Source organism: Oncorhynchus kisutch, linkage group LG26 (genome assembly GCF_002021735.2).
Source record: "Oncorhynchus kisutch isolate 150728-3 linkage group LG26, Okis_V2, whole genome shotgun sequence".
Classification (NCBI taxonomy): Eukaryota; Metazoa; Chordata; class Actinopteri; order Salmoniformes; family Salmonidae; genus Oncorhynchus; species Oncorhynchus kisutch.
This window is the reverse complement of record NC_034199.2, coordinates 12,946,012-12,961,713: the sequence shown is the minus strand read 5'-3', so window position 1 is coordinate 12,961,713 and position 15,702 is coordinate 12,946,012. Positions and strand designations below refer to the sequence as shown.

Below are 15,702 nucleotides of genomic sequence, written 5' to 3'. Positions count from 1 at the left end.
CTCTTAGACACCTTGACCTATGACACGTCCCCTCCATCAGAGACTGGGCCGGTGTGCCTGCGTGTCAATGATGTGCCCGTCCTTGGGGAGCCACACTTTGTATCTCCTTGTGAATAGCCTGAGCGCACGTCTTTTACCATAGTTATTCCTGAAGGACTCTCTGTACCAGGCCTATACCGTGGTGTACTGGTGGTTGATGTATCTAAAGCAGGTACAGCAGTGTCTTCTTTCGAGTTTCTCTGTATTGACTGGCACACTCAGTTCTGAGTCATGATTGATTGTGTACATTGTGTCTTCTCCGCTGAGCACAGGGCAGTGACAATAGCGATTGGGTGAAGGACAAAGGCTTGGAGCTCCAGGGAGTGGGGGACCCGTGCAGTGTCCCAGCCAATGACATAACTGTTCAGATGGCAGGCCAGAGTGACCCTGGGCGGCGCCTCAGTACGTGTGGAGAGGAGCTGAGAAGCAAAGGGTCAACAGAGGCATCTACAGTAAGGACTAGACTGTCACATAATATGGTGTTAAGTGGGGAGGGACTGCGACAGTGTCATAGACTGCTTACTGTAATATGACACTCCCTCACCACTTAACACCATGTTATGTGACAGTCTAGTGCTTACTGTAGATGTCTCTAATGATCCTTTGCTTCTCAGCTCCTTTCCACACGTACTGAGGCATTGCTCAGCGTCACTCTGGCCTGCCATCTGAACAGCCATGTCACTGGCTGTCCCTTTCCCTGAAGCTCCAAGCCTTTGTCCTTCTCAGACTACATGAATGTAGTATGTATAATTGCGTTAAGTTTCAAGTTCCCTCTTCTTTTTTTGTTGTATTTTCAGGAGCCTGATGTCCTGCCATCGAGTCTGTCAGTGCCTGAGCCCAGGAAAGAGGAATAAAACTTTGTTTGATAGTTTTAAGACCTTGGTTGCTAGTCTTAACAACAACCTACACACTGTAGAAGACTACTTTTTCTGTTTTGTTATGAGATACAGTAATTTATGTCCTCCACATATAATTTTGATGTTATGAAATAATTTTGTATTATTCCCAATTGTGTTTGAAATGTGATTCATATTGGACTTTTCAGCTGTCTTATTTTGCCAACAAATATGTATATTATTAGTTTTAATATTGAGTTGTAATTTTCATTGAGAAAATACAGTAGCCTATTTAGTACTGTCTACCATTTTGAAGAGGTCAATAATTGGACTGACCTGAAAGTGGTACTTATAAATTCCTCAGTCCATTTATTTTATTTTATGTTACTCATTTGGTTTTGATAAAGCTGTGCCCGGACATACACTGGTATGTAAAGTATTTCTCTTATGAATTAAAGTTACATTCACAGCATATTAAACTATTGACAATCAAAGAGTGTATCTCACTGACTATTTTCTGAATGACTTAAACACTAATTGCAACCAAATCATATACACTAGACAATTCATGTTATTAAAAGTACAAAAGGTCCCGTAACTGAAACGAAGCATGCTTCAACTACAATTAAACGGTACAAAACAACATCCCACAAAAAGTAAGCTGATTCTTTTCTCTACAAGATTGAACCATTTTTCAGTCCGGATCTCAGCGCCAGACCCCTCTCAGGTAAAACGTGAGGGCTGTGCATGACGTAACGCATACGTAAATATAAACACCTGTCTAGGGAGAACGCGTGGACTAGATGAGCAAACACCTCAAAGACAGAGATGAAGAGATATGCAGTAACAGTGCTATTTCAGCGAGCGGCAGGTATTATGTTACAATAAACCATGTTCTAGGTAGCGCTGGCATAGGCTAATTGTTTGAGTTATATCGATAAAGAGTATAGGTAGCCTACTGTGTAATTATGTTAATGTCGATGGTTACATGGTGTCCTTGACCTATCCATTGTGTTTTTAGATGTCCTTCGAATATGTTGACTCGTAATCTTATTTTCTGACAGACGATGTGTGTGATGCATGTTATTGTGACCATAAAGGTAAAACACGTGCAGCCTACCTGTCTTGGCTATGTCATAAGAGGCTGAGGTGAAATAATGTAGCCTTTTAAAAGCTACAATGTCACTTTTTTGGCAACCGGACCAAATTAACATAGAAATTGAGTTATAGATCCATCATTCTAATTGATAAAAAGTCTAAGAATCTACAGTGTGCAACTGCAGCCCACAATTCGGACGTTCCCGCATGTGGGCATTCCTGCAGCCCTTCCACCGCCCAGTATACTATTGTTTCCTTCATGACCCCCCCCCCCCCCCCCCCCCCTTTAAAGTTTTTAGTTTTTGCGTCATTTACTTTCGGTTTTGTAAACCAGCATCAAACAGTCGAAAATAAATTTTACATAACCCAAAATATTGTATATCACAGCGGTTTAGACGGTACAAGGATTCTCTACACAATGACTGCTTGTTTAGGCACATAAACTGAATTTAGGCGGACAAATCGAATTTTAGCAACCAGTAAATGGCGGAGCGATTTCTGCATATTGCATCTTAAATGGAAATGGAAAGGTTATGGGAAAATACAACTAAAGGCTGTAACCCTTCATTATACATTCACAATTCAAAACGTAATTTCAACAATTTTCAGCAAAAACAAACCGATAAAAAACTACAACTTTGTCATGATGAATATTACAAATAGACTATTCTAGCGCTTTATTTCACACAGACTACCGTAATATGTCACTTCAATACCATACTACTGCCATCTGGCTGTTGTTTGTATGAACCTACCGAGTCATGGCTCGACATTGAAATCCATATGGCCTAGCCTACTTGTCATTATTAGAGCACAAGGCCATATAGGGTGCAGTCACCTAACCGTCACTAAAGTAATAACAATAGTATCCTATTATAGCACTTAACTGACCATGACTAAATGTGTAAAATATTTATGTACAAATGTTAAATTATTTATAATGTATGACTTAAATGTCAAGCTGTTATTGGTCAAATATATAATAATTATTAAATTGTAGCATAATTTGCTTTTGGTCTTGAAGGTAGTAAGTTTGAAAGAGGCATGATCAAGTTGGTGCATAGCCGTTAGGAATTAAATAATGATATATATTTTTCTTTTTTTAACCATTTTGCTTCCAAACCCTGACTAGGTTTGAAATTCATTGCAGGTTATTGCCTCATATAAAATTATTCAAGAATGGGTGTGTATTTTTAGTAGTTTGATAAGGAGACCTCTAAAATATCCACTTAGGGCCTATCTCCTGCAAAACACTCAGAGGCTAAAAGCTCTTCAGCCTAGAGCTTTTGTACACTCAGGGAACAGGCTATGCTGTACAGATTTAGCAAATGTTATCTACACGTTTTCAAGTATTTTCTCCTAGAGTTGCAAAGAGTGTGTGCTCGACAGATGCATGTTAATCTTTCATTATAATGAGCAGCGATATCTCTGAATATACAGTATTGAGAGTGGTTGAGGACACCAGGCAGTCTGAGTGTTTACAAGTGTACTATTGTAGGCTGTAAATTACAGCCTGTAATTTATTATGCTCTTGGGTATTTTGCCTGTCTTTTTGAATGCCTGAGTTCATGCAGTGGAATAAGAGGGCATGATGTGATAGTCCCCTGAAGTGGATCCAGCTGAACATTTCTATTTACTGAGAACATTTTTTTATTTTTACAGATGCCAGTTTGCTCAACTGATGGATTTAGCGAATTCAAATAATAATAATTTAAGACTATCGCTAAATATTTGGCTTGGACCGGATACCGGGGTATTTTGAAATACTGACTATGATTTTTCAATAGTGTCGTTTTAAATGTTTTTTTTTTTGCTTATTATGCTTGTTTACAAAGAGCGCATGGAGCAAAATTATCTTTCGTGTTGAGCAGCACAAGAGAAATTCACTACTACTACTTAAAATTCACTACTAATGTTTGCCAGCTAAATATCTTATAACTACAAGTTGACTATCTAAGTGCCAAATAGATTTCCTCCAGCTCAGGGCTCCAGTTATGCATTTGTTTTGCTAACTTGCTAGCAATCGGTGGCTAGCTTTCAAGAGGAAGTTTCTTGGTTACAGCAGAGACCATCAATCCCCTCCAGGATTAAGTGTGGGTAGCCTTTTGAGATAGTTGTATAACTTTATGTGCTGGGTTATCTGTCCTTGCATTTAGTTTATGTTTGCTTGCGTTTGTTAGCATTTACCTAGCGTCTGCTATGGGAAATAGCAAGTACTTGATAGCATAAAAAAAACTCCTCTTGTGTGCGCTGCCGGTAATACCGTATACCCTGGTATGGTACAGGAACAGTATGAAGGCATGTAAATCTGGATACCGTCCAACCCTACTAAATATGCGGTTCTGTTTACATTGATGTGCATACCAGTCAAGCTTGTATTGTATAGTTACAGTATCACACCTGTGACAGACAGAATGTGTACTTTTTGAAAACACCATTTTTTTATTTTTTTTATTTTACCTTTATTTAACCAGGCAAGTCAGTTAAGAACAAATTCTTATTTTCAATCAGCTCGGGGGTTTGAACTTGCAACCTTCCGGTTACTATTCCAACGCTCTAACCACTAGGCTAGCTACCCTGCCGCCCCATTGAAATACTATTCAAGTCTATTCCACATGGATTATCCTTTTAAGAGTAGGATTACAGTTTTAAAGAAGAACCGTCTACATTTGTAAAAAAAAAAAAATGTTTTGCCTCTTGGCAAATCTGTTATCCATGGATGTCAGTAAATCCGGGATCAGTGAATTTAGCTGTCTTTTCCCTGTTTTCAGAAGGGATTTGTAAAGCAATTTAAGTTGCTTTTACACATTATTAGGTGCTATACTTAAAAATGTATCATATCAGTTATTATTGAGTGTCTTCACTTTTAAGTGTCACTCTTTTCTAGTAATAGTAATAATCTACTGAGAAAATACTTTCAGGGCAAAGTCTTATCTACTAATTGGGGAGTATTTTCAGAACTTTGTGTAAAACTATATCTGGAAAAAAGACCATACTGAGTTATTCAATAGTAACGGTCAACGTTGGCAAATCACAGGTGTGGAGTGGTCCTGTTATTTAGATTATACCCAAGAAGCATGACAATATTCATGACATCATTGGTACTGAATGTGTTGTGCCAGATTTCTTTCTTTAGTTCTTCATCTGCCACGACTCGGGATAGAATTCACCAGAGATGGACAAAAAGAAGCGGACAATCCCTCAAAAGTCTTGGTGGTATTTGATATGTAAATTGCAGACAGTAATGTGTAGAGAATATGATTCTCTCTCTCTCTTTCCTGCTCTCTCTTCCCCTCTCTCTTTGTGCCCCCTCCCAGTAGTTACATTACTTTACAGTAGTAATTTTAGTGTTGCCTACATACTGTAGACATGACAAATTTGGAAGTCGGTAACATTAGAGTATATCACATAATATTATATTTCACATTAAATGACTGTAATCTGCCTGTTGGATCGAGAATTGTATTCTTCTGCTTTTAGCTTTGGCACTTCTTAAGTTGGCAGACAAAAACAGACAAGTTTCCTAAATCTTTTTTTTTGTCACAGGGTTTTGTCCATTGCTAGCATCTAGCAGCATGAGGTGTTTTGGCTACTCAGTCATACACATAATGGCTCATACAACATTTCTCTCTAATCATCAAACTGGGACTCCAAGAAATGATAGATTGGGGTATTATAGCTTTCCCCTTTTCTGTGTCAACAGAGGATGAATCATTAGAAAGGTATTTGAATTCTACGAGGTCCTCCGTTAGAGCAGCTGATGTAGTGTAGCCAGCTGGAACTGGGGAGTGTGTGGGGTCAGACTGCTTAGTAAGTTGTGCTGTAAAAGTCAAATGGGGGTGAGAGTCTGTCTTACGTGCTTTTTTTCTAATGCGTAATTGTGTTTCTACGTAACAGTCTAAGAATAGCTGTTTCTGCACTTTCCATAAGCACAGTACCACTTGCATGTGCGGAGTATGCTGCTCCAGAGACAAATTATTCATGATGATTATGAGGATAATGTTTGCTTATTTACTTCATATCCTAACGAGAACATAGTCTAGGGGCTAGATCATATGTTGACGTCAGTCACACTATGAGCCCAGACCCGTTCCTGTTTCTTCAGCTACAACGTAAACCACACCACCTTGATGAAAGACACCTAGGCTTTGTTTGTCTTTGCAAGCTTATATTTTCCCTACGAAATCATCTGTGATTTCCAACCTACTGTAGCACGAATTGCAGCTCACCTGCTCTCCCCATGTAACTCATGAATATTAGGTGGGGGGGGGGGGGGTGGGACTAGGATATTCAGTAAGAACAATCAACTAGGAAACGAGCAGCACTACTCGTATAATGACAGTACATAACAGTGTTGATCTAGCAATGCTAAGCTCTATCCTTAGCTCCAAATGTGGACAGTCTTCGTGTTGGATCGAGTCCTGAGAGGGGATCACTTTGTGGGGCTGCTGAATGTATGAGAATGCAATATGACCTCTGGGAGACAGCACTAATATGGCTTTGTTTCCGTGCATGTACTGTGTGTGCAATGACGACAACAATTTAGATCCTAGGTTAAGGGACAAAACGGGTGCCACTGCTACTCTATGATTGGCCTGTGATCTTTACGTTAATTTACAAGTGCTCAACATCTTACTCAACCATTACTCCTCATACATAATCCACACAGGCTAGAATGTACTTAGGATTTCACCAGCTATTGTTGTCCCCCACAATGAAATTGGAGAGGGGACTGTGAATCTATCTCCGTCCGTACATTTGTTCGTACGTTCGTTAGTCACTCGTGATATCTGACAGCACTGTCCCGATTTTGACAACTTGGGTGAATGATGCTCCTTGCCATAGAGATTTGGCTTTTACAAAATTACAATGATTGGTCAGATGGTGGCGCTATAAATACAAACTTTGAAATGTCCCGCCCCTCACCTCGTTTGACTTAGTCATGAAATTCTGGACAAGGAACACATTTGCCTCAGGGACTGATGAGGTCTGCCATTTAGAATTTTGTGAAAAATACTTAAAATGCTACTCTTCTGGGACCGATCTGCACAAAACTTGATATGTGGCATCTATGGAAAAAAGTCTCTCAATACCAAATTTTCCAGACTAGTACCTAAAACAACATGGCTGCTTTTGACCAAAAAACACTTGGGCGTGGTCTGGCACATAAATGCATATAAACCAAGGATCCCGAGTAGCGCAGCAGTCTAAGGCACTGCATCTCAGTGCTAGATCACAGCTGGCCGTGATCGGGAGTCCCATAGGGCGGTGCACAATTGGCCCAACGATGTCTGGGTTAGGGGAGGCCGGGGTAGGCCGTCATTGTAAATAAGAATTTGTTCATAACTGACATGCCTAGTTAAGTAAAAGGATATTTGTATTGTAACACAATTTGGTACACGTTGCAAGTACTATCAAGACTCAACATATGTAAGAACATTTAATATTGACCACACGGTGGCGCAATAATGGGCACATTTATATCTATTGATCTGTTTGACTCTGAGTGGTGACATTTGGTACACATGCTCAGGGATATGAGTCTAGCTAACCCATGCAATATCTTTGAAACCACTGGCCAGATTTTGACCAAATGTGGGTGAATGATGCGTCTTGCCATAGAGATCCGTCATTTACAAAATGCCACTGGGGGACAATTGGAAAGCAATTTGCATTGACTGATAGCCGAAGAATATGTTTCAGGCCAGGGTTATTTTTGGACAGCTCATTCTGCTCTGCCGTGTCCTTGTCTCAGACTTTGCTTTTGTAGGACCCCAGTTGGATTGTTTGACTAGTCTTGTCTCTTACTGTCTTATTGTCTTACTTTTCTGTCTGTCGCGCTCTCTCTGACACACACACACACACACACACTACCTCGCTAATTCACTATTGTGCCGCTAATGCAATAGACTTGCGTCCTGTCCAGGGGGTATACTTGTACATCAAGCTGCTACACACTACAGAAACGGGAGGCTCCTGCCCTATGAGCCATTCCGGCTCGCACAAGGCTTTTGCAAGGCTACTTACGTAGTGCTTATGCATTGGATGAATAAGCATGGGACTGTTTACATTCACCTTTACAGAGACTTCAGCAGTAGCATGTCATTTATTTTATTGTTTCCTGTTGTTTTTTTGTGTGTGTCGTGCTTTGTCAGTGGTGCTCTCCAAAGAGGGGGCCTTTCTTATGATGGTGTGTCTAAAGTGAAAAGGTAACCTAAGCCAGGTGGAGCTGTGTTATTGTGACAGTGCTGTTAGCTCGGGCTCCTTTACACTGGGAGTGCATTACTGGAGGCACACAGCTCCCTTTCACAGCTCCCTTTCATTTCCATTGAATTGCTAGGGGGCTGCTTAAACAACTGAGGACCCTGAGGGCTGTGGTGAAAAGTAGCGCACTATATAGGGACTAGGTTTCCATTTGGGAAGCACACTGAGACACAGGAGCCTCTTCAGGGTGAGACTGAAGCCATGTTCTGGGAAAAGATGCTCAGTGTCCTTCTCAAGAAAAGCCTTTAGTGCTTGTTTTGTTAACTGTGAAAAGACACAGTGATGGGCCATTTGAATCCAGGAATCGAGTGATAAGAAAAAGCAGAACATGACTTATATTTAATCAAAACAAGTGATATTCAGGTAGTGGGACATGTAACCAAATTCCCCTTGGAATTTACCGAATACATGGGGGGGGGGGAATGTAATCTGTTACTTTATCAGCAAAAATATTGTAATACTTCTAGGATTACTTTTAAATTCATAATGTATGTTTGCAATAAATATTTGACTCCTGTTTTTTTTTTCAAATCAACATTGAAAAAAGGCACAAATGTAAGTTTGTTCCGCCTGAGCGAATCTGACCACAAGTCAGAGACCACTGTGATGACACACCTTTTGAAGGATTGCGTGAAAAGAGTAGGCTTTTGTAGGCTACAGTCCAAGCTATTATCTTCCAATGGCCCTGACTGCATCCAATGATTATCCAACTTGAATAAACTCTTGGAGGTAAGGACAACAGCAGTGGTGTAGCCTACGTGCGCTACGGATAACACTTATTATTGAAATCTACATACAGTAGCTCAGTGATGTGAATCACAGTGCTGCTCTCTCATTTAGCCATTTGCACCTTAGATTGTGGTTGTTGTGGATGGCTGTTCACAAATGTACACTGAGTTTACAAAACATTAAGAACACTTTAATATTGTGTTGGCTGGATGTCCTTTGGGTGGTGGACCATTCTTCATACACACGGGAACCTGTTGAGCTTGAAAAACCCAGCAGCGTTGCAGTTCTTGACACAAACCGGTGCACCTGGTGCCTACTACCATACCCCGTTCAAAGGCACATAAATCTTTTATCTTGCCCATTCATCCTCTGAATGGCACGCATATACAATCCATGTCTCAATGCTTAAAAATCCTTCTTTTAACCGGTCTCCTCCCCTTCATCTACACTGATTTGAAGTGGATTTAACAGGTTACCTCAATAAGAGATCATAGCTTTCACCTGGTCAATTTGTCATAGGAAGAGCAGGTATCCTCAATATTTTGTACACTCAGTTTATATGTGTATTTTAACCCAAATGTTTTTCGACCAGTGGACAGCCAGTGAGAATTGTGCTCTTGCAACCACCGCATAGTGTGGATAAAAGTTTGAGGGATTTCCTCCCTTCCTCTGTGGTATTGTGCTCCACATATTGTCAAAAACAAGTTATAATTTATGAAGACTACAAGTAGGGCTTTTATTGCTCAATCTAGTTTGTGCTGATAAAAAATATATATATTTTTTACTCGCACAGACTTACCATAGACTTAAACATCTGCAAATTGTTGAGATATCAAGGTGACACCAACAAAAAAAGTTAATAGTCCTATAGAAAATGCAGCATACGGCATTCATCTTTCACATGCAAATAGCACTTATCGGTAGTGCTCAAAGCATGCAATTCCACGAGAGCAGCATTTATTTTTCAACACGACGCAATGATAGCAATCAGTCCTCCATGACAACAAAATCATTAACAGAGTAGGCTAATGAGCTTTTAGTTTGAGTTATGCTCAGGTAATTTTGGGCTAAGCTATATTTCAAAATCCTTTTCTTGAAGATCAAGGGGTATTAAGTCAACTGGAATGACTGGAAATTTGACTGACGTTGGTGAAGATATAGCCTAATTGTATTAGTATCTGTAGTAGAAAAGAGTTGGATAGAAGAAGCCTACATAACCAACCCATAAAGTAAAATGCAACATCCATTCATGGCCAGCTATGTAAACTCTAACATTGCTTTATCCTGCAATAGATGTTGTTCATTTTTTTGTTATTGCAATTTTAAGTAGCTTTTTGAAAAGTTGCTCCTATACAGATAATGGCCACTTTTCAGTTTTGAAGCACATAACATGATCACCCTCAGCAGCCAACAACAAGCCTACTTACTAATAATGTAGAAATTGGAGTTAGAAACATTTTGCAAAGGTTTGTATAGAATGAAGTTCTGCCGTCTAGATTTCAGCAAGCTAAGCAAACTGGTACTGCGACCGGATGTTACCATGATGACTGCCTGCATGTGATTATCTACAGTAGCCTCTCAGCCTCAGCCCAATCTCTGTTACACGTTACCTTTCAGATAGATGTTATCACGTCAACTCCCCCCCCCCCCCCCCCCACATAATGCTTGGCTGGCTGTCACAGAATGACAACCTACACAGCCCTCTACATCATGGCTGGGATACTCCTCCACTTCCACATTCATCCAGTCCAGCACAGGGCTCAGTTTGAAAGTGAAGTCTGTGACAAAAGAAGCAGTTGATATTACAGTCTGGTAGCCATCCAGGGCTCACGACTTCGCTAAGTTACACACTTACAACCCTTTGCGTAGGTGTGCTTTCCAGGGAGTGGGAGAGGGGGAAAAAAACTAGGAAATAGAGGGAAGAATTAACAACTACAAACAAACCAGGGGGAGAAAACAAATCCCAGAGTTGGTGCATGCATTTTAATACGCCACTGTGTCAAAGCCAGGGCTCATTTGCGAGTCATTGAGTTAAAAATAACTTTATTGTGGTGGGATCATGTTTTGCCCCACTGGGCCAGTCGCACGGGCAGCAGATGAGCCTTGCGAAGGGGCTTGTTGTGTGCTGTGAGCAGACAGAGGATCCCTTCTAGCTCTTGCTCCCTCTCACTGTGCTCTACTCTGCTGCTTCCCCGTACACTCCATTCCAACAGCTCGTCTCTTTTTCTCTGCTCCAGATGATGCCTTGGATATAGCCGGCCCCCCATGAGTGATATGAATAACACACTGGAAGACGTACACACCTCTGGCAGCCTCGGAGAGAAAGCAGGGGTTTCTGGGAGAGGGAAGGGTAATGTGAGTTGCTTTTCCAGCCCATCCCTCATCCCTTTGCATGGTCCTTTACAACCACCAAATGCCCAGCTCTCCAGGAATGCTGTCTGCCAGGGGAATAGGTATTATTAAGTTCTCCTTTTGGAATGGCTGGTGTGTGAATGAATGTGATTTAGTGTCACATTTTTTCTTTTTAGTCATAGTTATGTTTTTAATGAACAGTCTAAAACACACACCTTGTGTTGGTAATGTATATCCCCAGATTTCCTCAAAGTCTCAGCGTATCTATCCTACTTTATACTGTAACTCGCGACTTGAAGTTAATATTTAACATATGTGATTAGTGCGCTCGTACAATGTGCTGTCCTACAGAGGAATAGTACACCCTTTGTATTCGCAACAGCAGGGCACAGAGGTCCCAGTTGAACAATTGCCGTAGACTTTGTACCGGTAAATGCACGACTGTCGGCGAGAGAATAGTTTTACCCAATTTTGAGAGTACGCTGAAAGAACTGGACTGAACTCAAACACCTGTTACTTTGATGCTTGTAATTAGTAACTTAGTAACTGCTGTGTGTTTATATAGCAGTAAGGAAATGTCAATGTGAGCCACTTTTTACCATTCAAGGCCCTCAAATGTATTTGTCAAATGTGCTGAATTTCAACAGGTGTAGACTTTACCGTGAAATGCCTTCACATATATAAACCATGTTAAATCTCAATTTCATATCTTCTCATGATACTAATGGCAAATGTGGTGATGCTTTTGTCAGGCCGGTCTTTCCCACACGGACAGGGTTGCTTTTTCTGCTCGTTTTTGTATGAACTGATTAAACGGACACGCTGGCTGAGTTTTTGTGAAGTCAACAGCGTAGCGGCCATCGTGGCCTCTCTCTCATACAGACGCAATCAGAAATCCATGTCAGATTATCATAAGGATCGTAGGCCTGTATTTCCGTTGTGGATTCACTATGCGTGAACGGGGGTGACCCGGCTCTACAGTGTGTAGCCTATAACGTATAGAGGGTAGGCAAACTCTGTCTTGAATAATGTCAAGTTCGAATGTTCTTTATGCAGACTTGGAGCGAGCTAGGCTCCAAGTGCTCTTTCTAAGCTGCGCACTGCTGCGGTGGAGGGTGCATTGTAATCTATCGTCTAGTCAAAATTCAGTTTGTCCCTCTGCTTTGTGTGTCTTTTGACTGGCAGGGGGGGGGACACACACACAGTCACAGACATGGCTAGTCTCACTGTCGGTCAGCCATGTCTGTGTCTGTCTGGGAGTGTCAACTGTTCAGTCCTACTTATCCCCTCGAATGTACAGAAGAGACATTATTCACAGCAAAGGCACTAACAATAGCTAGGAGGTATACAGTAGATTCTGGCAATACACATGCTTCAGTTTGGGTATTGACAGTAATATATGATGTCTCAGGTAGAGGCTAAGGAGATCCCATGACTCGCTGTAGGCTCCTAAAGCTCCAGGCGTCTAACATCTGATATATCATTGCAATGACATTACCATGAATGCCTATCTCTCCTCATTCCAGATGGAAAGACTGACCGACAGACGGCATATTGTTTGTGTTAAGAGTCAAGCTCAGCGGTTGTCAGTATAATGTTTTATATACTTATTCTTTGTCTCTCTCCAGGAAAATTGAAGAGGGAGAGGAGTCTCTGCTGGCTGCTCCTGTTCCAAGCCTTTTCCCAGAACTCATTCCCTCAACCGTCTCATCCCTTGTCTCCGATTGTTTATTACCCTCGACCAAAAGTGGCGCAACTCAGGTGAGCAGATATTTTATTTTACACAGACAAATAGAAAATACAATGTTCCCCCCTGTAATGATTTCCAGTGGACGACCTCCGGCATTACATGTGATCCTAGAAGGGACGACACTGCCAGATTAAAAAAAAAAAAAACAAGCCGCAAGACACGTGTAAGTTCAAATTCTCGCATGACTCGCTCATACTTGGCATGAGCTAAAAGTCTAGAACTGCAGGGCGTGAGGACGCAGAACCAGTTGTGTGAGTATGCAAAGCACACACGCTGCAGAGAAATCCCAAAGAACATGTGACTGTGAGATCCTGACTTTGTACCTAGATTCTGCATCAGCAATAGCTGTTACAATGAACAGTGCACTTGTTCTAATGGCACAACATGTACAACCAAAGAGCTCAGACGAGGGTCGGTGACCCAGTATTTATGTAGGCCTATGTGGTGGTGTTGTATCGCCACGCATGCTGTCCTTCACCCTGCCATGGGCTGCATCCCAAATGGCATCCTATTCCCTGTATAGTGCACTACTTTTGACCAGCTTTGTAGAAAGAAAAAGAAAAGAAGGTGAATGTGGGGGGGGGGGGTATGTATGTATGTATGTATGTGTATATATATATATATATATATATATATATATATATATATATATATGTTTGTGTATACAATCGAGGTGAGCGCATTGGAAATGCTTTTGTCAGTTAATCTGCTTCTGTTCTGTGGGTGGCACTGTGTGCTCTTTTTTTAAATGATTGGTCCCAGTCTCTCAAAGACCCTAGGATACATGTGGACAGGGGTGATCTGACAGTTACTGGGACGACAGTCCAACTTGGGATGGGGGGAGGTTTTAGCAGGTGGAATAGTGGAGAACAATTGGAGGTTTACTTAGTAGCAGTGAGAATTCCATGGTATAGCTATATGGACACAATCATTATGGTGCTTTTTAATGGTACGTTTACAAACATATATTTTGATAAATATATCATTATTTCATTATGGTGATATAAGTATAGACAATTATAATTGTAATGGCTCAATGGTTTTCCACCATTCCTGACATTTTAATTCCAGTAAGAATTCCCTGTCTTAGGTCAGTTAGGATCACCGCTTTATTTTAAGAATGTGAAATGTCAGAATAATAGGAGAGAGATGATTTATTTCAGCTTTTATTTCTTTAATCACATTCCCAGTGGGTCAGAAGTTTACATACACTCAATTAGTATTTGGTAGCATTGCCTTTAAATTGTTTAACTTGGGTCAAACTTTTCGGGAAGCCTTCTACAAGCTTCCCACAATAAGTTGGGTGAATTTTGGCCCATTCCTCCTGACAGAGCTGGTGTAACTGAGGTTTGTAGGCTTACTTGCTCGCACACACTTTTTCAGTTCTGCCCACAAGTTTTCTATGGGATTGAGGTCAGAGCTTTGTGATGGCCACTCCAATACCTTGACTTTGTTGTCCTTAAGCCATTTTCCACAACTTTGGAAGTATGCTTGGGGTCATTGTCCATTTGGGAGACCCATTTGCGACCAAGCTTTAACTTGAGATGTTGCTTCAATACATCCACATAATTTTCCTGCCTCATGATGCCATCTGTTTTGTGAAGTGCACCAGTTCCTCCTGCAGCAATGCACCCCCACAACATGATGCTGCCACCCCCTTGCTTCACGGTTGTGATGGAGTTCTTCACCTTGCAAGCCTGCCCATTTTTCCTACAAACATAACGATGGGAATTATGGCCAAACAATTGTATTTTTGTTTCGTCAGACCAGAGAACATTTCTCCAAAAAGTACGATCTTCATCCCCATGTGCATTTGCAAACCGTAGTCTGGCTTTTTTATGGCGAATTTGGAGCAGTGGCTTCTTCCTTGCTGAGCAGCCATTCAGGTTATGTCGATGTAGGACTTGTTTTACTGTGGATATAGATATTTTTGTGCCTGTTTTCTCCAGCATCTTCACAAGGTCCTTTGCTGTTGTTCTGAGATTGATTTGCACTTTTTGCAACAAAGTACGTTCATCTCTAGGAGACAGAACTCATCTCCTTCCTGAGCGGTATGACGGCTGCGAGGTCACATGGTGTTTATATTTGCATACTATTGTTTGTACAGATGAACATGGTACCTTCAGGCATTTGGAAATTGCTCCCAAGGATGAACCAGACTTGTGGAGGTCTACAATTTTTTTTTCTGAGGTCTTGGCTGATTTCTTTTGATTTTCCCATGATGTCAAGCAAAGAGGCCCTGAGTTTGAAGGTAGGCCTTGAAATACATCCACAGGTACACCTACAATTGACTCAAATGATGTCACTTAGCTTATCAGAAGCTTCTAAAGCCATGACATAATTTTCTGGAATTTTTCAAGCGGTTTAAAGGCACAGTCAACTTTGTATTTTTAACTTCTGACCCACTGGAATTGTGATACAGTGAAATAATCCGTCTGTAACAATTGTTGGAAAAAATGAATTGTATCATGCACAAAGTAGATGTCCTAACCGACTTGTCAAAACTATAGTTTGTTAACAAGAAATGTGTGGAGTGGTTGAAAAACGAGTTTTAATGACTTCAACCTAAGTGTATGTAAACTTCCGACTTCAACTGTACATGGCGGAGATTCAAACCAAGCTAGTTGTCTTGAG

At 41.0% G+C, this 15,702-nt stretch overlaps 2 protein-coding genes across 5 annotated transcripts in view; both read left to right on the top strand.

Moving 5' to 3' along the window:
* The window catches only part of cobll1b (cordon-bleu WH2 repeat protein-like 1b), a 33,327-nt gene extending 31,958 nt beyond the window's left edge, over positions 1-1,369 (top strand). For 2 of the 3 annotated variants that reach the window (XM_031805502.1, XM_020461429.2), the window contains exon 12: positions 837-1,359. In XM_031805502.1, the coding sequence (XP_031661362.1) occupies positions 837-893 (57 nt within the window). In that variant the 3' untranslated portion in view covers positions 894-1,359. Of the gene's footprint in view, positions 1-836 lie in introns of all 3 variants that reach the window. The other variant, XM_020461428.2, reaches the window with a different exon arrangement.
* A 268-nt stretch (positions 1,370-1,637) lies between these two features.
* LOC109870851 (growth factor receptor-bound protein 14) overlaps positions 1,638-15,702 on the top strand; it is a 63,871-nt gene continuing 49,806 nt past the window's right edge. The window contains exons 1-3 of one of the 2 annotated variants that reach the window (XM_031805503.1): positions 1,638-1,746; positions 11,204-11,419; positions 12,947-13,079. In XM_031805503.1, coding sequence (XP_031661363.1) covers positions 11,232-11,419; positions 12,947-13,079 — 321 coding nt within the window. In that variant the 5' untranslated portion in view covers positions 1,638-1,746; positions 11,204-11,231. The remainder of the gene's footprint in view (positions 1,747-11,203; positions 11,420-12,946; positions 13,080-15,702) is intronic. The other variant, XM_020461520.2, reaches the window with a different exon arrangement.